Source organism: Choristoneura fumiferana, chromosome 9 (genome assembly GCF_025370935.1).
Source record: "Choristoneura fumiferana chromosome 9, NRCan_CFum_1, whole genome shotgun sequence".
NCBI lineage: Eukaryota > Metazoa > Arthropoda > Insecta > Lepidoptera > Tortricidae > Choristoneura > Choristoneura fumiferana.
The window spans coordinates 782,307-804,213 of NC_133480.1; the positions used below are offsets into that span (position 1 = coordinate 782,307).

At 38.4% G+C, this 21,907-nt stretch overlaps 1 protein-coding gene across 2 annotated transcripts in view; it reads left to right on the plus strand.

Annotated features, from left to right (window-relative positions):
• Positions 1-21,907, plus strand: part of LOC141430897 (calcium/calmodulin-dependent protein kinase kinase 2) — a 210,838-nt gene that overhangs the window by 168,086 nt on the left and 20,845 nt on the right. For both annotated transcript variants that reach the window (XM_074091763.1, XM_074091764.1), the window contains one exon: positions 12,660-12,734. In XM_074091763.1, coding sequence (XP_073947864.1) covers positions 12,660-12,734 — 75 coding nt within the window. The remainder of the gene's footprint in view (positions 1-12,659; positions 12,735-21,907) is intronic.

Consider the following 21,907-nt stretch of genomic DNA (forward strand, 5'->3'; position numbering starts at 1 on the left):
TTGAAACTAATTAACTACGATGCAAATTATCGTTTCAATTCAATTAAATTAAAAAAAATACAGTTAATGTTAATGAAAGGTTTTTAGGGTCCATTATTTTTGGACGGAATGGTATTTTTGTATGAAACAAAAAAATATTACCACACAATACTAAAATAATTTATGTGTACAATTGATTCATATGTTATTAATTACATACCCTGAAAATATCCGCACCAAATTTTCTAGCACCTTATATGTTGCTGTGTATCTATTTATATTTTGTTATATTATGTATTGTCATCAGCATCATCACCAGCCGGGAGACGTCCACTGCTGATCAAAGGCCGCCCCCTTACAACACCTCAAAAACAGCAACTCGCCACTTGCATCCACTGTGTCCCGTAACTATCACAATATGTATTGCACTGATTAAAGAGACTCAGTCTTTTAAAGTTTCTTAAAAGGACTAGACTCCATTTTACACGACTCTAGCTATTCACCCTAAAATGAAGACATTTTGGTTGTACCCGCTGGCTTTCAAAGCACGGAATCTTCAGTAGGCCATTTAAACTCGCTCTTGGCCAATTTTCTGTTACTTACAGCTATAACCGCCTCCGACCGTACTTAATAAAACAGGGCGAAGCTTAATACCCACAAAGATGAAAATTTCAAAATGTATTATAAATAAAAGAGTACAAACAGTTTTAAACATGGTATTGTGAGGAACAGAGGCATGTAATCCAGAAGCTTCTGTTTGCAAGCATTAGGTACTCTGTAGGGACCTTTCTACTAGTGATGTACTGGGTATCCGAATCCGTTTAAAAGAAAAAAAACATTTTATTCACAACAACACAAGACACATCAATATTATTACAAACGATGGTTCTTTCTAGCGGATCACCAAACCGATATTTTTCGTAAAGAAATTCAGTATTACGGAATTGTATTATGTGCTTCAGCTAAAATTCTTTTTTTATCAATGAACTGAATAACCACCAGTTTATCCTTTTCTCATCGGGTGGAAAGTGAAGCCAAAGGTTTAGGTATTGAAGAACCCCAAGTTGTGTTTGTTCGGAAATATCGAACTGAAGGCCCTTTTCTTAGCATCGATAGTAGGTATTAGCCGAAAAAATTCAATGTAAAACAGCCCTTTGCGGCCACTATACAGAATAAACATTTATAATTTGAATAATCCTTATCCGTATCAGACTCTTCGGATGCACATATTTTGTTATAAGACCCAGAACATCACTAGTTTCAGCGTTCCATGCCTTTTGTTCGTTGTTTAAAGATTTAAAACCGGCTGTTTATAGAATTAATTATAAGGGTTTCACGGGATGTTGAATAATATAATGACGTCGCTATTTTGACGAGTGTTTCAAATGTTGATACAATGGAGAAAATATGCGTGGTTTTAACTAATAGGTATGAACTACACTACTTTATCTTATTTTTCGTCTGGTCGTCTTCACTTCAATGGTTCAATGGTTTCAATGCAGGGGGCCTACCATGATCTTTCATAAACGATCCAAACGCAGAGCAGTTCAATTTAGGCACCTAAACTGAATCGTCGAAATTGGTACCACGACGTTTATTTCTCAGAGCTGAGTCTCAATGGTTTACAAGTGAATGAAAGACCGATATTGTCTCTGGTCCGAAACTGAAACGCTAAGTCGCGAAAGGGATGCCGCTATATGCAAACCAAATATTGTATACTAAAACCTCTTTATTTTGGAAAACCATAACTCTATGTCATTCCGTGTTCTTAGCAACCGTTGTGTTGATTACAAATAAAATGTTTACGCTGTCACTAATCCACGAGTCTCTTTTCTCACTGAAAAAATAGTTTTATCAATGAGGAGTTAAGAAGCACAATGTCGTGAGTACCTATGAAAAGTTATAAAACTTGAAAAAAGTTTAAAAGTTCTTTAAATTTAAAAATATTCCAAGTAAACTTATACTGAGTCGCTAAATTTGACACTGAAGCGATTCAATTCCCACTCAAGTTAAGCGTCATGGTACGAAAACCGCTTGAAGTGAGTGAATGAAAATGTCTGTATCGCTGTCGCTGAACCGTGTTTGAACTGAATCGCAACAGTAACGTCGTGATACGAAATAGCGATGCAGTTCAGTTTAGCCTAAACTGAATCGTATTAATAGAGCGTGGTAGGCCCCCTGGTCATCTTACTTGAGCGTCTTATCTACTTTAGTTGATCGTCTTATGTACTTCAATCGGTAGTCTTATGTACATTGGGTCCTCCTATCTACTTTTCTGCAAACATGCTGCCTCATTATTGGTTAGAATGGTTTCGCGCTTTCCAAAAAAATGCTCATTGCGCAAGTACATCGATGTACAACTGTAAATACTCGTATTTAAAGAAACCATACTGCCACCATTATTTTTCTCTAACCTACCCTCTCTATGTGTGTTGTAGCTGTGACATGGACACACACATAATCACAAACTTTCACATGTATCTTTACGTTAATACCTTTCGAGCCATTCTTGTATATACATTCATTCATACAAATAAATCATTCATTCATTCTCTCGTAAACGGCTCCAACGATTTCCATGAAATTTGGTATGTTGTGGTTTTCGGGATGACAAATCGATCTAGCTTGGCCTTATCTCTGGGAAAACCCTTATAAACGAGTTTTAGCCCGAGCGAAGCTCAGTCGACCAGGTAGTTACATTGTAGGATTCATTTCAAAAGAGCTTGGTTATTTATGTTTATTTTTGTTTCTTTTTTAGGTTTCAATAAAGAATGACTGTGTTGTCCGCCTGTTTGTCTGTCTGTCTGTTCGTCTGCCAATTTTTTTTCTTAATTGCATTGGCGTGGGATGGTGGACCTGTACCGCCCACGTCTAAGTGAGTTCCAAGAAACACCTAATGTATAAAAGCGTGATCTTACTGATAATTAATTTAATAAATAATCTCCGTAGAATCAAGATACTCGTAAAGATACATTAAACGACATTTATTTGGATTGGCTCCGCGTAGAATGCGTCGCTATGTTGGCTCACCAGATTAACTTTATAAATTCCCCTCGTCCTTATTTGCTTAGGCCCGTGATACATTAACCAAGAGCGGAATTTACGGCCAGGTTCATTTTAACCTTAGTCTTTTGGTTTTGTAAAGTCTGTTTTGTGTGTTAAAAACTTAAAAAAGGGGGTAACAAATGTAGTAGTCTAGAACTCTGTTAAATTACTTAAAGTTCAACCTCCTTGGTCCTGGGTCCAAAATGGTCCTTAAATTATCAGTGTGTGCGTGCGGCGCCAACCGGCGCGCACAGATTTAAGCCGCGCGATGTACTTTTGTTCGTAGTGAACCTACTTGTCCTCTTTTACTACGTCAAAATGCACCACATATGTTGAAAACCCACCCATGTAATCCATTTAGGATACAGAGAGGATCAAAAAATATAGATACACTCGAAAAAAACATAACCCTCGGACAGCCGGGTTACAATCAGAGCTTCAAATACCGGTAAAAATTTGGTAACGTTACCTCTGTCAAACAGATTTAACGTTAAATCGTAATTAATGTTAAAGGATTGACCTTTACTTTTACAATTTTTACCGGTATTAAAAATTTAACGTTTTAAGCTGTTCACATAAAGTTAACGTTAATTTAAAAGTATCGTTAAAAGATTACTTCGCACTTTTACATTATAGCGGCGTCCCTGGTCATCGTTCTGCTAAATTAGAACATTCGATTATGCTATTAAATCTACACAACGACGATAATGTATGTGCTTGTATGTAATTCGTATCAAAAATAATTAAGAATTGCTATTTTTTACGGATTATATTATGCATTCACGATTATAATTTTGATCCCGACGTTTTGAGTCCATTTCAAGTCTCATGGTCACGGATAAACTTAAAATTGAAGGAAACAGAAATTGAGGATGAATTGAAGTAATTTTACTTTTTGAACGTTATAATAATGTGAATTGGGTAACGTTAACAAGCACTACTATTAGTTACTATGTAAAGAAAATTTACCGTTATCAAGTAACGTTATAATTTAACACCGGTACAAGGTATTTCTACGATTTTACCGTTACGTACCGTTACTTATAATGCAAATTTGGTAACGTTAACAAGCCCTGGTTCCAATACTAAAACGCCAACAGCAAAAACGCTTAAAATCGGGTTTTCTTTAATGAAAAACATATAATCTCCTTTTTTAGCACGTCGTTTTACGCGATGTCGTTAACTCCAGCTTAATTTAATCAGCAAGTCTTCTAGAGTTAAAATAAAACTGTTTACGACCCACCTAACGCGATCCGGTTAAACCTTGGTTATATTAAAACTGAACTTTAAAACTCCCGCTACGTGTATAATTTAAAAAAGGCTATTACCGCGTTGGACTCGCGTACTGAGGGTTATATAAATTTATGCGAAAGCAAAAAAAGTTCGCATACAAGCATATTTCGAGTGATGTTAAATTCGCACGCCGGTTTCCGGTAGGATATGCTACGAGTAGATAGTACTAAGTACTGTAGGAACTAGGCTGTATACCGCTGGCAGGTGGTAAAACTGCAGTGGCGTAGCTAGGTAACCTAGGGCCCTGGGGCAAATAAAAAAATGGGGCCCACTGCTATCAAAACTGATAAGGTTTTTTGAAGTAAAATCATTATATATACAAATACTTTAAAAATGCTAAGCAACTTTATCATCAGCTATAAAGCAGAATTTCGAGGGCCCCCTGAGCTTGAGGGCCCTGGGGCACTGCCCCGCCTAGCCCCTTGGTAGCTACGCCACTGTAAAACTGACCACCTGGCAGGATAGATTGACTTTGTTATGTATAAGGATAGGATTTTTATATTGTATGTTTCTAGAATTTGACTTTAAAAACGATTGACAGCGGTATACATGCCGGAGGGCAGATTGCTCCCGATAGCCTAAGCGGCTGGAACCATTTTATGTAGGTAAATTATTTATAAGTGCTACCAAGTTCTAAAATAAAATATAAATAATTAAAGAAATATATTGTTTATCTCATATCAGTTTAAAGTCACGCGCGTAGATCCCCAGTACCTAAGCTCTTACCAAGTCACAATCCCCACAGTACTGTTACATTATATTCCACCTTTTGTAACCATATTCAGCGACTAAATTTTCATTCATTCAGCATTCATTCATACTCGTAATACTTCCTTAAAAGAACTTAGAACCTACCTATTAGAAGAAAAGTTTCTTTGCAAACTACTTTTCGCTGGCGTTCGTGTTGTCACAGCGTGTATGTGTGTGTGTGTGCGTACGTGCGTGCGTGTGTGTGTGTGTGTGTGTGTGTGTGTTTTTATGTGATTTAGTTTGAAATAGGTCCCACTTAAAAACAGCGTTTTTAAAACATTATGCTGAGTAGTGCCCACTTTATACTATTCGATGTGCATATTAATTTTGCCTTTGTAATGTATTTTTCTGTGTTTCGAATACTTATGTCTTATGTATAAACAAATATCTCTCTCTCTCAAATTTAGTAAGGTCTTAAACTAATAACAGCCAAATTAAAGCTAAAATAAAAAATGTGTTAATTTAATCAAGAACCGCCAAGGCCCTAACGTATGAAGACTAATAATAATAATTTTCGGGAATCTCTATTAGAATTTAATAAAAACCTAAAATTCAATTAAAATGCCCGACCAAATTAACGAAAGCGATGCTAATAAATCTATTAACTTAATAAAGAAGCTCGTTTCTTTGTAAACTATTAATTTACCTGAATAAACCAGTGACCATCTATTATTCATCGGACGCGCCCCAGAACTCGGTTAGCCGGCTCCGCTTAACTTATCCAATCCGAGTGAGGCAGGTTTAACTAAGTTATCTATACCGTATTAGAAGCTAGACAAATCTAGGCAAATCCTAGCTACACAGGAGGGAAATTATCTCATCATTGCTTAACCCATATATGCCCAGAACTATTTTTGGTCTCCGATTTCTTCTTTAGCACAAACGTCGCAAAGTAATTAAAAATCGCGCGTTAGTTGATACCTATTTTTTGGGACAAAAACGACCCACTGGGCATATAATGGGTTATAATTGTTCCAATCGTTTATTTAACTTTTGACAGCTCGAGTACTAATTAAAATAGTGATGCCCTGGTGCGTTACCGATTGAATTTCTTTTTACAATCGATTTTATTCATAAAGAAGTTTTAATCGATTTAACACATTTTAATTTTATTTTTGCTCAACATTTTGCATTGTTTTATAAAAATTCACAGGTGTTCAAGTTACTTTATCTTATATATTAAAATAAACCATTTATGTTAAGTTAATAATGTTTATCACTTCCGACGGTAATTTTAGTAATTTTGTCAATTATGAAGAGGTGGACGCGGCAGCGAAGCCAGGGCTACTACGAAACTCGAAACTCGAAGTTCGGGTTGTGCGGTTCCTCTGACACTTATACTATTTAATACGAGAGCGAGAGGGATGGTACGATACGAACTTCGATTTTCGTAGTAGCCCTGCAGTTTGTTGTCACTCACAACGAGACGCCCATGGTAAAATGGTATGGCCAAATGGCCATGGTATAATTAAAAAATAGTATTACAGTGCCTATTTTAGTTGTTTTTACTTTTTAATCCCTAAAGGCAATATTAATGTATTTATTATTTTTAAATGATTTTGATATAAAATATAATCACAATAATTTTAAATCTATGTTTTATTTATAAAATCAATTTACTTCAAAACGGTTTTTATAGTCTATGGTCATTCATAATGAATGGCACATCACTAAGTGGGGTTGCTCGTCCATGAAGTACGGTATTCTCTGTAGTACATTGTACCGAAAATTATTGTAAAACTTCACTTGCGTGATCTGTCAAAAGTTAAATAAACGATTGGAACGACAATAAGTAGGTATATAGTAACCATCGGTCGGGGCCGATACTTGTATGAATAATACGTACCTATGCTTGTTGTATTATAGAGATTGGTTGATCCCTACACGTCTCCTCTCCGCTCCGCTCGTCTCCGCCTCAGTGGAGTCGCCTGCAGGGCTACTACGAAACTCGAAATTCGAAGTTCGTGTCGTGCGGTCCCTCTCGCTCTCGTATTAAATAGTATTGGTGTCAGAGCGACCGCACGACACGAACTTCGAGTTTCAAGTTTCGTAGTAGCCCTGCTGGAGTCTACTTATATGTAGGCTTTTTTCAGGATTAGAAGCATTGCATTGTATACAAAACCTCCCGCCTTCAGTCTCTAATCCTAGTGGTTGAAATTTTGGGAATTCATCCCAATCCTGTGGGGATAACGGGATAAAAAGTGTAATATAGGACCGAAAATTAAATTTAGTGGTGTAACTCGCCGAAACCGATACCGAAAATTTCTTGGTCACTAATTAATACCCTGTTCGTCTGTATAGCCGTACACGCAAATGTTGACGCGGCTGAGGATCTCAAAGCTCGCCAACAATCCTTTGAGCGAGGAGTTTGTCCATTTTGGAGCGCGCTCGTGTTTGTTAACGAACGGTATTTCCATTCCACCTTTGTCATGGCGCTGCCCGTAGTTCGGGTTCCGTAGCCGAAAGGTTGACAAAGGGAGCCCTTTTTTCTACATTGTCCGTGGGTCCCTATCGGCTAGCATAATACGGTATTTTACTATATTTATTTACTTTATATTTAAAATAAAACTTGACAATTCATGTAATCGAATAGAAAAAACGATTTTTAGATAACTTTAAATACAACAGAGTTATAAAGGTTTGAATTTCAAGGTTAGACGGAGAAAGACTTACTTGCATGTGACGTCAGACGCAAGTAGCGCCGTACTTGCTACATAGAGAAAAGCGTTAAAAAAAGCCAGATATATAGTTTTTTTTAAATCGCTATAAATCCAATTTTCAACCGAATATTTTTTTCTCTTCACTATACATTATCTGTGTATTTATATTTTTATAATAATATAAAGAATATGGCAAATTCAACAGTTGTCCAATACCATATCGTTGAAAGTTATTGTAATGTTTGTTGCAATTGATTATTTCTCGTAACTCTTTTTTTTTCTCTGAATCCATGAATTGTTCAGAAATGTTATAAAACAAACCTATCGAGTTCCACAAGTGATAATTTCATAATTTCTAAATTATTAAATAAATAAGTATGACAAACAATGAATGACTTTCTATAAGAACTATGCGACTTAGACGGTTACCTAATGATTCGCCGACTATTTTTAGGCAGATTATTGATTGGCAGACAACGTTTCGCCGAGTAACGGTACGCCGATGAATTTGTACGCAGATGTATTGTTTCGCAGACTAACGTTTCGTAACTCAACCTTTAGCAGACTATTTACTTGGCATATGAGTCAGTAAGCCGAACAACTATTTACAGAAATTCGTTTAGCCTATTAATCACTACACATTTTGCACATTTGGTCGAACAACATTTCGCTTTTGTAACGGTTGAACTATTATTCAGTGCGCATATCAACTTTTCGCATCTTTTCGTTTCGCATGGGGAATGGCATTCAATACCGCGAATATGTCGCACGACTGGATTACACTATGGCGTTATTAGCATTTTTACACGCCGTGCTGACCGCGCATTCTTTATGATTTTCTTATGTACCCTCACAAGTTTTAAACATATAACGCAAGTAATAAACGTATTTTTGACCATCGTTTGTATTTATTTTGTATTGGAGTCTAAACAAACAATGTCGCGATGCTAGCAGTTCGGTTCTGGCACTTCGCCGGCCGCTACCGCGGCACGCTCGCTTCGCTCGCTCGGCTCGTGCGTTGTTGGTCGCAATTCTACCTAACACTCCTCCTCGCTAACGCTCGTCGTCGCACCTAACTTTATTTTGATAAAAGCTAGTATATTTATATAGTCAACTCAGTAAAATCCTACCTGTCGTTTGGCCGATTTTATCTACGCAGATTACGAAACAAAAATCGACTGAACATTAAATCTACTTAACAATATGAATGCCACATGATAACTCTGCTTATTGTGTGTCGACGAACAGTTGCTCGGTTTACTGAAACAATTATGAAACAAACAATCTACTAAACGTAAATCTGCTTATCGCTATTCTTCCTGCCGACTACTCGGCGAAACGAATAACAGGCGTAACGAAATTATACCAAACGTTGCTCAGCCAAAAGAAAAATCTGCCAATAGTTGTCTGCGAAACGAAAATCTGCGTAATGAAACTCGGCGAAACGACAGGTCACCGACTTAGACACATCCACTGTCAATTATTATCCGTCTGTCCGTGAAAATTAAAATAGACATCATTGTTTTATTGCACCTACAACAACAATTAAGAAAAATAAAATTGATAAATGTATGTCTATAAAAAATGAAGGAGTCTCCCAACCAAACTAGCCAGAACAAAAAACTTCACATCAATACATCTTTCCAGCAATATTTTGGTGTTGAGACCCTAGGGCCGTGGGGGCCAGGCGCACGCGATATCGCGAAAGAGATATCCGCGCGCCTCATTGATGTTTCAGGTGACCAGAGGGCTGGCAGCTATTTCGGGCAAAGGATTAGCCTTGCGATACAACGCGGGAATGCTGCCTAGGAGAGATTTTTAGGGTTCCGTAGCCAAATGACAAAAAACGGAACCCTTATGGATTCGTCATGTCCGTATGTCACAGCCACTTTTTCCGAAACTATAAGAACTATACTGTTGAAACTTGGTAAGTAGATGTATTCTGTGAACCGCATTAAGATTTTCACACAAAAATAGAAAAAAAAATAAACAATTTTGGGGGTTCTCCATACTTTTTTCATCAAACCCATACGTGTGGGGTGTCTATGGATAGGTCTTCAAAAATGATATTGAGGTTTCTAATATCATTTTTCTCTAAACTGAATAGTGTGCGCAAGAGACACTTCCAAAGTGGTAAAATGTGTGCCCCCCCCCGTAACTTCTTAAATAAGAGAATGATAAAACTAAAAAAAAATATAATATTATTATGATGTACCTACATTACCATGCAAAACTTTCACCGAAAATTGGTTTGAACGAGATCTATTAAGTAGTTATTTTTAATACGTCATAAATCGTAAAGTAAAGGAAACATTTATATTATGTTACTTGCTGCTACGGAACCCTTCATGGACTTGCACTTAGCCGCTTTTTTATTTATAGGTTATATATAGCCTAGGTTATATATTTTTTGTACATAGCCATATTAAATGTTTAATGTATAATTTATTGTATATTGTTATAAATAAATGTTTTTACCAGTATATTATTAATATCGACGTCTAAATATTTGTAGAACAGAACTAACAAGTGTATGTTGTTTCAAAATATTATTATTGAATGAAACTCTGAACGCAAGGGTGTGTTATAAAGGAGTGGGGGGTGGGGACAGGATGACGAATCACTTCAAGTGCTGTGCAGACAGTTTGTCTTTTATCTTCTAACATACATGATATATCAGACACAGGGTAGGGGTGAATAGCAAAATAAATGTACTAAAATGTAAAAAAAAGTAAAGAGATTAGAAAATTATACCAGATTCAGTTTAATAATAAAAAATGGCAGTCGTAGGGCCCGGAATTTTACGTGCGGCCATTGACAGATCGTAGGGAGAGAGCACCGCTTTTTATCGATATTATCGACAAATCGACAGTTTTGTTTATTTAAACTCTCCTATGATACGTACAGTCGAATAAATTGAAGACCCAGGCAGCGTGGAACCTTTGTGCTACTAATGTCATGTTGACATCTCATACTTTTGTCAAGGAAGGCATAGTGAAATTGATTATTAAAAGGTTCCAGCCTGGGTCATGATTCAATTTGTTCGACTGTACTTTTTTCAGCGGTCAGTGATGAAAAAGTTCGAAATATCGTAAAGTTTAATCCGTTTAAATTGCCTTATTGAAATCACTATAGCTACAATACAATACAATAACTTAAAGACACAACAACACATAGCAAGCAGTACAGAAAACACAGAGACTTTCTGAGGTAAGCAATAGGCGGCCTTATCGCTTCAGAGCGATCTCTTCCAGGCAACCTTACAGCAGGCTTACCTTAGCTACGAATACATATTAGATATATATAAAGAGTTGTAAGTAAGTAGGTATTTGCTTGCAAGTGTTATTTTATTTAAATAAATTAACCGCATTGACAAATAGGTGGATACAATCGATAATATCGATAAAAAGACTTGCTCGTTTGCCATCCAGCCGAATAAAAAAAAAAAAAAAAAAAAAAGAGGTGCTCTCCCTACAATCTGCCAATAGCCGCACGCAAAATTCCGGGCCCTACTAATGACAATCAATAATTTATTAGGCACTAAGGCACTTGTCTCACCGCCAGCGAGGAAACGATTGGCTATCGACTATTATCTCGCTCAAGAAACGAACAAAAGATATAAGATCCTGTGTGAGTAAAAGTGACACATATATTAATAGTTGATCGCTGGCTGTTTCACACTGTCGGCGAGAACTCGCTCTTACATCTTTTGTCGCAGCGACAAGAGCTATAAAACTCGCTGAGCTATAGATACTCGCTCAGCGATGTCAGCTTGGCGGCCGCCCCGCACGAGCGAGTCGAGTGGAGCGAGTAATCGCCCGTCGCAACGCGAACACTCGCTTACAGCCGAGCGACAAAACTACTCTCGCTTCTCGCTGCTCGCCCACTCGTTTCTAGTTACTCGCTCTACTCGCTTCTCGCTCATCGTCGGCGGTGGGACAAGTGCCTAATATAGGTATATCTGACGTTTTGGACATCTCGCATTGTGGTGATTGATATCAGCACAGACCTGCATAATTATCTGCCACAGCGGAGCGTGCAAAATGATCTGACATGACCTAATGGCTATAGAGTCGTATCAGATATTTATGCACGTTTTGTCGTGTAAAATATCGGTGCTAGTGACTGTACACACTCCGTAATTGTACCATTGTAAATAGGCTGTTGGTATAATTATCAGTAAATAAATTGTCATATTGTAAAATATACATGATGCGAAAGTACTTATCATCCTCATCCCAGCCTAATATACGTCCCACTGCTGGGCACAGGCCTCCTCTTAGAATAAAAGGGCTTGCGGGCCGTAGTTCCCACGCGGGCCCAGTGCGGATTGGGAACTTCACACACACCATTGAATTGCTTCGCAGGTATGTGCAGGTTTCCTCACGATATTTTCCTTCACTGTAAAGCTCGTGGTAAATTTGAAATATAATTTCGCCTGAATTTCTAAAAACTCAGAGGCCACTAGGCCACGACGGCTTACTAAATAATGGATGGTTTGGAGTGGACGTACTAAACAAACAAATTAAGAATATTAAGAAGTAGACATATATACTATCCAGTCGTTCCCTCATGACTGAGAACCGTGTTGATCAACGGGTGGTCTACATTGGCATGGATTATTTGTTTCCATCAGCTTCTGTCCATGGCAGCCTTGGCAACGGAGCTAAACCTCGGAGACCTGGAGTCCCTAATTTGATCGGTGCAACTGGTAGGAGATCTGTTCCAGGATCGTTTACCATTCGTATTCCCAACTACAATCAGTTTCTCCAGGCTTTCATCACCCCTTCGCATTATGTGGCCAAATATGAAAGGATCCTTTGGTGACAAATCGTGGACAGACGAGTTTTTATCTTGAGCTCTGAGAGGATCGCATTTAGGACATTTTGTGGACTTACAACATACATTAAGATAAGATCTCCTTTGTTCCAGACACTCGGCCTTGGATGTCGGCGTCGGCGCCGAAGGCAGAGACGCCAAGCTCTGGCAGAATGCAGACGGAGACAGGTACGAACTGAAGCAATGATGGCGCTTTTAAAATCTCAGCAACCAGTCAACTCCAAGGCTTTCAGACTAGTGTTTTATACGCGCATATAAGCTCGTTTTTGAAAGCGCGTGTACGCGCGCACAGGTGCGGTTTTGTTTTCTTCGAGCGTGTATATAAACTCGTATAAGCGCTAGCTAGAACATGTCCTTTACACCAAACACGAGCAAGCACGCAGAAATGAGCGCGTACACGCGTTCCAAAGTTACAAGTTAATAGTTTAAATTATAAGGTTAATGATTATATCATGGACAGGGATATTTGGAAATAATTCCGATCCGCATTAGCGTTCCCTTCAAATAGCGAACCTGCTGTGTTAAAAATAATGTTGTGTTAAATACTTGTGATGTATAGATATCATTTAATAATATTGTAAATCGGTTTAAAAAAATATACCTCGTTGAGTTTCTTGCCGGATTCTTCTCACCAGAGGTTTTTCCAAACCGGTGGCAGATTTTTTTTGACATTCATAAGTGCTTGTTATAGCCTAAATTGAATAAAGATATCGGCGAATAGCCGGATAGCGGTCAAACTTATACCCCCCTCTTTTGCGTCGGGGGTTAAAAACGAGCATTATACGCGCAGAAAAACACCCTAGTCTGAAACCGCCCCAAATTTGGCACGTACAGGACAAGACACAAATCGAAATGAAACAAAGGGTAACAAACAGAGCCTTCTGCGCACAGCTAATATTTGTTCGTTCTCATTTGCTCGTCGTGTAGCATCACACTCATACAGCAGGGCTACTACGACACTCGAAACTCCAAGTTCGTATCGTGCGGTCCCTCTGACACTTATACTATTTAATACGAGAGCGAGAGGGACGGTACGATACGAACTTCGAGTTTCGAGTTTCGTAGTAGCCCTGCAGCGCGTATGTCGCTGCATGATCAATACTCTCACCTGCGACTACACAGAAATCGTAGAAATAAAGTTTCATTCCATAACACTACTAAACCTTCGTGTTTTTCACATTAAATTCAAAATTCAAATTCAAATGATTTATTCAGTAAATAGGCCGCAATGGGCACTTTTACACGTCGTTTTATTAAACTACCAGCGCTTTCGGAAAGACCATCATTGAGAAGAATGCGCCGCAAGAAACTTGGCAGAAAGTCATTTTTTTCATAAAAAATAATTACAAATAAAATACTTAAAAACTATATTATACCTACAATTAAAGAAAAAAAAATACAAAAAATAATAATAAAAGAAATACAGGGATGTATGGGGTCCCTTAGTTACAATACTAAACACAACTATAAACACTAACTATATCTAAACTATATCTACGTTCAGTGGAAGTGTAGAATGCTTCCACCGTCATAAATTTTAAAATAATAATAACAATAATTTAGTTCTGAAATATACATTTCAGGTCAAGTAACCATTAAGCTTTTGGATTTCGAAGGCAAGTTCACGTCTGCCGCCCCCAAAGTTAGCTCACACGCACTCATGTCATGCAAATTTAAATACAGTTACGCGAATTTATTGGAAAGAAAGAAAGAAGCTTGTCCGAACCAGAGTTTCCACGTTCAGATTAGTTTGTCCTGACTGATCATCATCCCTCAACCAATACTACTGGAGCCAAGGACTGGAATTTTGCAGGTGGTAGGACCTTGTGCAAGGTCCGCCCGGATTGCTACCATCATCTTGCTCGCTAATCCTGCCGTGAAGCAGCAGTGCTTGCACTGTTGTGTTTCGGCGTGGAGAGTAAGACAGCCGGTGAAATTACTGGCACATGAGGTATCCTATCTTAGGCCTCTAGCTTGGCAACGCATCTGCAATACCCCTGGTGTTACAGATGTTTATGGACAGTGGTGATCTCTTACCATCAGGAGACCCACTTGCTCGTTTGCCATCCAGTCGATTAAAAAAAGACATTTCTTCTAGGGTCACTAAGATTCACTAATAAGGGTTCTACGTAATTTAACACTTCAGGATGACCTGGTTAAAGCCGCGGGTTCAAAATGCAGGCCGCTCTTAACCGAGGCAACTGGAGGTCTATGGGGGAGGCCTATGTCCAACAGTGGACGTCCTACGGCTTATATGATGATAATGATGAACCCCTCAAGGGGTTAATAGGGGTCAAAGATAATATTTAAGTCCGTCATTTTTGAAACTGGAAAGTTACAACTTTTTTATAGTTTTGTAATTATAAATAAATAAAAACGTAGTTTAGCTGTTTTAGAAATTCGAAGACGATGTTATTACTTTATGCAATAGAACATAAAAAGTCATTCTGTTGCCTATATCCAGCGTAAATACAAAATTAATGAGCATGAGAAGTATTCATATTTTTACGGTTTATGAGGTCATTCATCCCAATGCCAAGCACAGGTTAAACTTAGGTATTAAATCTATCTAATACCTTTAAACGAGCAATTCTTGTATATATATATATAAATATATTTCGGGGATCTCGGAAACGGCTCCAACGAATTCGATGAAACTTGGTATGTAGGGGTTATCGGGGATGAAAAATCGATCTAGCTCGGTCTTATCTCTGGAAAAACGCTTGTTGTCGAGTTTAACGGCCTGGCCACGAACTTGCGGCAGCGGCAGCGGCAGCGGTGAGCGGCGAGCGGCCAAAACAAATTCAAAAGACGCTTGAAGCATGCCACGAGCCACCGCGGCGGCGATTTTACTCGAGCGGCCGGCGGAAGCGTGGCGCGGGGCGGCGCGCGGGGGGAACAACGATACGGGCTAGTAGGAGGGATGCCACGACTCTGAGCGGCGCGAACGGCGTTATTGGCGGGACGCGAAATTTTAAATAGGCCATATGGCTGTCGAAACATCCTCAGCATAAGTTAAGGCATGTGATCTACTTTTTAACCAAGGTTGGGAGGTTATCAATTCGGCTGTATTTTTTTATGTTTAGTTCGTGCACTCCTTCTCTGATATTCATAATGTCCTGCCTGAAATATGAGCTCCTTTCGAGGCACTGAAGAACAATTTTCGATAACGCTATCTTAATTTAAGTACGTCCCTTCGGCTCGATACCGCTGAAAGCTACTGCGAAGTACCTACGTGGCATGCTCACCGCTCCGCTCTCTCGCCGCGCCGCCCGCCGCCCCGCTCACCGCTAAGACCAAAGTCCTGGCCAGGCCGTTAGCCCGAGCAAAGCTCGGTCGCCCAGGTACTGGTATTAACGACCTAACGAAGTTTAACGTGTGTTATATTGTAACGTAGTCCATAAATGTTATTTATGGCACGGCTTATTGCACCAGACAGCGCAGTTGTTGGAGAAACAGTACGGAATGATGGAAAAAGATTGCGAAGGAAAGATTGGACTGCGTCAGCTGTTCTATTATGGCCATAAGTTGGTTGTTATTACGAAAATCTTTCGAATAAGATGATAATAAATGAAGACAATGTTTCATGTCAATATATCTGCACATTTAGCACTACTTATTTCATTATATCGATGTATTATCGAGCTTTGCGGTGAAGGAAAACATCGTGAGGAAACCTGCACAACCTGCGAAGCAATTCAATGGTGTGTGTGAAGTTCCCAATCCGCACTGGGCCCGCGTGGGAACTATGGCCCAAGCCCTCTTGTTCTGAGAGGAGGCTGTGCCCAGCAGTGGGACGTATATAGGCTGGGATGATGATGATGATGATGATGATTTCATTATATAAAACTAAAAAAAATTAATGTAGCAGACAAACTTTTCTTAAATTTGAATACATACTAATGGCATCAACCTGAAAATCTTGAAACATAAAGTAATCATCCAAAAAGATTGCATTAAAATTACATTTTTAAACATTTTTTTTTACAATACTAGTTAAATTTTGCAAATAAATGTAAAAGTTTTTGCTTTTAGAGAATTTTCTGGAATTCGCTTGCAAACGCCGGTCCATGTGGAGTTAGTTTCACGGTGTATTAGGCAAGCTCTGGACCTGTCCCGATGTTGTATTGCAGGGCATATTGCCAGCGACAGGTCACAGTCAACCCAACTTGCACAGTAAACGAGAAGATTTGTTAAGAGCGTTTATACCTGCTGAGCTGGCAACGTTGCATTTTTGTTATTTTTCTCGATTATATCATAAAAAAATTAATGAAAATTAAAAATGTTGTCTGATAGAACACTTCTTAATATATAAGTTAATGTGTCTACTCCAATAATTCTTCGTGATAGACTTATATATTCTTTAAAAACGAATTAATGCTTATAACCGGTTTTTAAAGAAAATAAAAGTCTGTACTAAAAAAATATTGGAGTTGACACATTAACTTATATATTAAGAAGTGTTCTATCAGACAACATTTTTAATTTTCATTAATTTTTTATGAAATAATCGAGAAAAACTAACAAAAATGCAACGTTGCCAGCTCAGCAGGTATAAACGCTCTTAAAGAAGATTAAACTTCCCTATTTAGATTTGTTAACTTCAAATGTAAATTGTTTGCTTCACAAGTTAACTGATTTTCGTGGACCGGCTGACTTAAAATAATTTATAGGTAGAAAATTGACATGAAGGTTTACTGTTTTTTTTTTATTCGACTAGATGGCAAACGAGCAAGTAGGTCTCCTGGTGGTAAGAGATCACCATCACCCATAAACGTCTGCAACACCTGGGGTATTGCAGATGCGTTGCCAACCTAGAGGCCTAAGTTATGTTTGTGAATCGACGGCCAAGACCACTCTTTTAAGTAAGTAGCGACTTAGAAGAGAGAGCTGTAAAGTTTCGATTGCGCTAAAAAATATTTTTTTAGCAAATAAATTAGTAGACATACGCGAGAAATTCTGAAATGCCTATATAGTACCTACCTATTATGTTAGACGTTTATGTTTAAGTAGTGATTTTATTATTCCCATCTCGTCCTCGTCGCCACTGTGGTGTAGGAATCAAACGCGTCAGCTGTTGTAGCGGAATATTGACAACTAAACTTAAAACTAACTGCGATGCACGCACTCATGCATGCATACACCGCACTTTCCTTGTGTGTATATTCAAAGCGAAAAAAGATAGAGTTCACATTGAGAAAAAAATCGGTAATTCAAAAGAAAAAGTAAAGTGTTTATCTCTAATTTATTGGATCGCCTGATGCTACTTTGCGGAGATCCATATCAATTACCTAAAATAATTTCTTTCTCACCCGCGACCTTGTGATAGCTACGTTTATGCAAGATATGCGTGTTCATGCAGTTCCTCCACCTCCACACTGTAAGAACACATCAAAAAAATGGAGTCTAACATCTGGTGCCATGGTGTACGGTTGTGTTGCTCTGAAGATGAGCTCTGGTTGAGTTCGAATCGCGTCAGTGTAGTGTGGTAGTGGTTAGTGATGCAAGAGACCTCTGTTTCTGTTTACGCAGCTGCGGAAGTTCCACGCGCTTTTTAACATCCGTTTCCGCTTCTGTTTCCGCAACTTATATAACGGAAATATAATCGGAAGTTTACGACGGTTGAGATGACAGTTGAGACTCTCAATTCTCGCTCAGTGGCCAAATTACTTTTCACAAAATATATATAATACCATTAGCATACGCTGAGTACATCCCTTTTGCCACAGCAAATGTTAGTGTTTAAGTCTAGTTTTTTATATTAATTAAGTCTTCGTTGTACTATGTGTTGTGGCAATAAATGATATCTTATCTTATCTTATCTTACTTAATTTTGAATATTAATAAAATTTTAATTTGCAATATTGTTTTCTAGTGTGTATTTCTATTTCTAATGTAGGTTTTGTGTGTATTTGATATCAAATAAAAAAAAATAAAAAATAGGATTTTTTCATACTACTTACACTTCCGTTTCTGCTAAAATTTATTTTTGACATCTGTTTCCGTATCTGGTTCCGCTAAGAGACTTCCGTTGCATCACTAGTGGTGGTGATAGATGGGCTTGTCTGATTTGTGTGTGTTCTTACAATGTGGAGGTGGAAGAACTGCATCAACACGCATATCTGGCATAAACTATCATAAGGTCGTGGGTGAGCAAAGAAATTCTTTTAGTTCATTGTTTTTCACTGTTTGTTATATTTCATCCTAGCTTGCTTTACTGTTTTAACATATTGACTGTGGTATCTCGGCACAGCAATATAGGAATTTAGCGAACAAAGAGACTCAAGTGCTAAGCCTGGAGGATAAAGTTCAAAGTCGTCGAGCAAAGCTATTATGCTAGATAATTGAAAATGAATTAAAAATGTTACGCGGGATTAAAATGTGTTTGCGATGTCTGGAAGAAGGTCAGCTCATCCTGGATGTTGGCTTTTTGTGTTGAAAAGAGCTTGTGGAATGAGGTTATTAGAATATTTGCTCCACTTTGAGCAAATAGCTGGGGGAAGAGGACCTACGAGTAGGCATTACTTAAGTACAAAAATGGACTTAACGCTTGTGGTTAGTTTCTTGCAGCGCATTCTGCTTGTCCTATCTTAGTCCACTGCTGGACATAGGCATCTCCAATTGCACTGAAAACTATATGATAAGCCATGGTGGCCCGAGTGGTTTGACCTATGGCCTCTCAAGCATACGATCATGGGTTCAAACCTCGGCTCGCACCTCTGAGTTTATTGGAATTCATGTGCGAAATTATATTTTAAATTTACCACTAGCTTTACAGTGAAGGAAAACATCGTGAGGACCTGCACAAACCTGCGAAGCAATTCAATCGTGTGTGTGAGGTTACCAATCCGCACTGGGCCCGCGTGGGAACTACGGCCCAAGCCCTCTCATTCCGAGGCCGCCCAGCAGTGGGAGTATATAAGCTGGGATGATGATGATTTATTAACGTTTACATGACATTACAGTACTTAATGACCAAGTCATCATGAAACTTAAACTAACTATGAAAGATTATTGATTTAACGAATAAACACTAACAGGTAACAAACAAATTATACTGGAACAGTAGAACATCTATCGTCCATCGCCTCACAGTACCTCAAGCATTCAGTACAAGTGATGATGATGATGAATCTGAAAACGCTCTAAAACCCAGTATTACCTACCGAGGGCAAACATTCTAAAATAATTCTCCAAGGAAGCACTTCTTTGTTTCATCAGTCCAGTAGCAGGCGAAGGACGCCCTACAATTTTCTTTGTTGCAACTTTCAAAGGAGCAAAAGGCTCAACTTTATGCTCTTGTGCTTTTCCAACCTTATTATTCAAGAAAAGCTCACCAAGTTTCGATTTGATTGCATGAATTTCGTGAGTTCGTTACGAAATGTATTATTTCTGAATTAATTTTAGGGGTTTCGAGAATCGTTTAGAATATAATTGTAATAATTATTTCTGAGAAATTCACGACCTTCGCGGCTGCGTCCTTTCACAGGTCAAACATGGATAGGGGTCTTCGCCATTAGGTTGTCAAGTCAACATTTAAAATTTTGCATAGATACGAAAAGAAGAATACCTTCACTACTTTAAAAAAAACCGAGCGTGTCTGACATGCCCAAAATAGGGTTCCGTGACCGTTACGAAAAAATTAAGTAATATTCTTCTATCTATAGCAGTATAGACAAACCAAAATTACCTATTTACTATGTCAAGGTTCTATAGTGGCCTAGGAATGAAATTGGTTGATTGGTTGACAGGTGATTCAGGAGACGTCAGCGGGGACCAACTCTACCGGATTCAGTTAGAGCTACATATCGTACCAGTGTATTAGTGTGATTAACTTTTTTTTAATGTCGCAAACAAAAAAAAACTACCCTGCTGCCCGCAACTCGGTCTGCGTAGAAATCGTTTATCGCTATGGCGCGGGAACTGCAACTTTCCGGGATAAAAACTATCCCATGTTCTTCATCTAAAACGGTTCTGCGGTTGAGACGTGAAGAGTTAACAAACAAACAGACTTACAAACTTTCTCATTTATAATATTAGTGGAATTAGTAAGACATTAAATACAGCTAACGCAATTATCTTCTGGACCCTTGCTTAAGTATTCAACGCAAACTAATTTAAATAGAAGTTAGCAAATGTTTCCCGGAAAAAGAAGGATTCAATTTGCACGAGACGTTCAGCAGCGCCGTGGAATACTAAAGCTTTGAACTATTTTGTTAGAAACTTGACGTCTTTCTACAACGGTAGCAAAGTGATTTATAGAAGAAAGTCGCTTTTTTAAGTGGCTCTTGCAAGTTGGATTAGCAATCACTGTTTTTAGGTTCCCTAAACATAATGGCAACACGTATCGCTTATAGTTCCGCCATGTATATTTGTCCGTCTCAGCTTAACTTAGAGACTATTAGTGCTAGAAAGCTGTAATTTTGCATGTATATAAATACGTAGCAATTCTGCCAACGAAGTGGTTAAAAAAAAATTACAGAAAATTTTTTTTTGTTACCCAGATACAGTCACGGACACCAATATCTGACACAACAAACGTGCATAAATATCTGATACGGCTCTATTTCTAGGGCCGGAAGAACGTGTCAGATATTTATGCACGCTCCGCTGTGACAGATATTAATGCTGGTGACTGTACCCTGAAACAGCAAAAAAAAAGCAATAAAAAGAGATTTAAAAAACAGATACAAACTGTAAGAAAAAAAAAGAAAAAACATTTATTTTAAATAACAACAACACACACCTCAAGCTTTACAGTCAGCTTCTTTAAGCACTTGGCTATTCGGTCGTTAATAGTACATTGTGTCTTAAGGGCGGTAAAATAAGGAATTACGAACGAGAGTCGTAGAAGCCCGAAGTCGAAGACTGAGGCTTTAATGAGTCGATGTTCGTAATTCTAGTACCGCCCGTGCGACATACAATGTTTTTCATCACATTTGCAAGTTAAAATTTTATATTTGTAAAATAAAAAATATAATTGTTCCAAATATTGGCGATACTTAGGCTGTGCTCTTGGCAGCGCCGCCCTCAACCTCCCCTCCCTCGGCATGCGCCGCAACGTGCGTGTGCATGTGGTGGTCCATGTGGTCCTGCAGCAGCAGCGCGCAGCACCATCAGTACGGGCACTGACTTCATTTACCACCACGGGTGTCATGACAAGCACATTAAGGTCGAGGGTTTTATTTGGAGGGTTGCAACCAAGGTAGCCTGCATGTTACGACACTGTTTACGAGCAAGTGTGATGAAGAATAATAAAATTAAGTTATAAATAATAGATAATTATAAAAGAGGAAACGAAGTGCTTCGTGCAAATTACCGTAATATTAATGACATGCCAG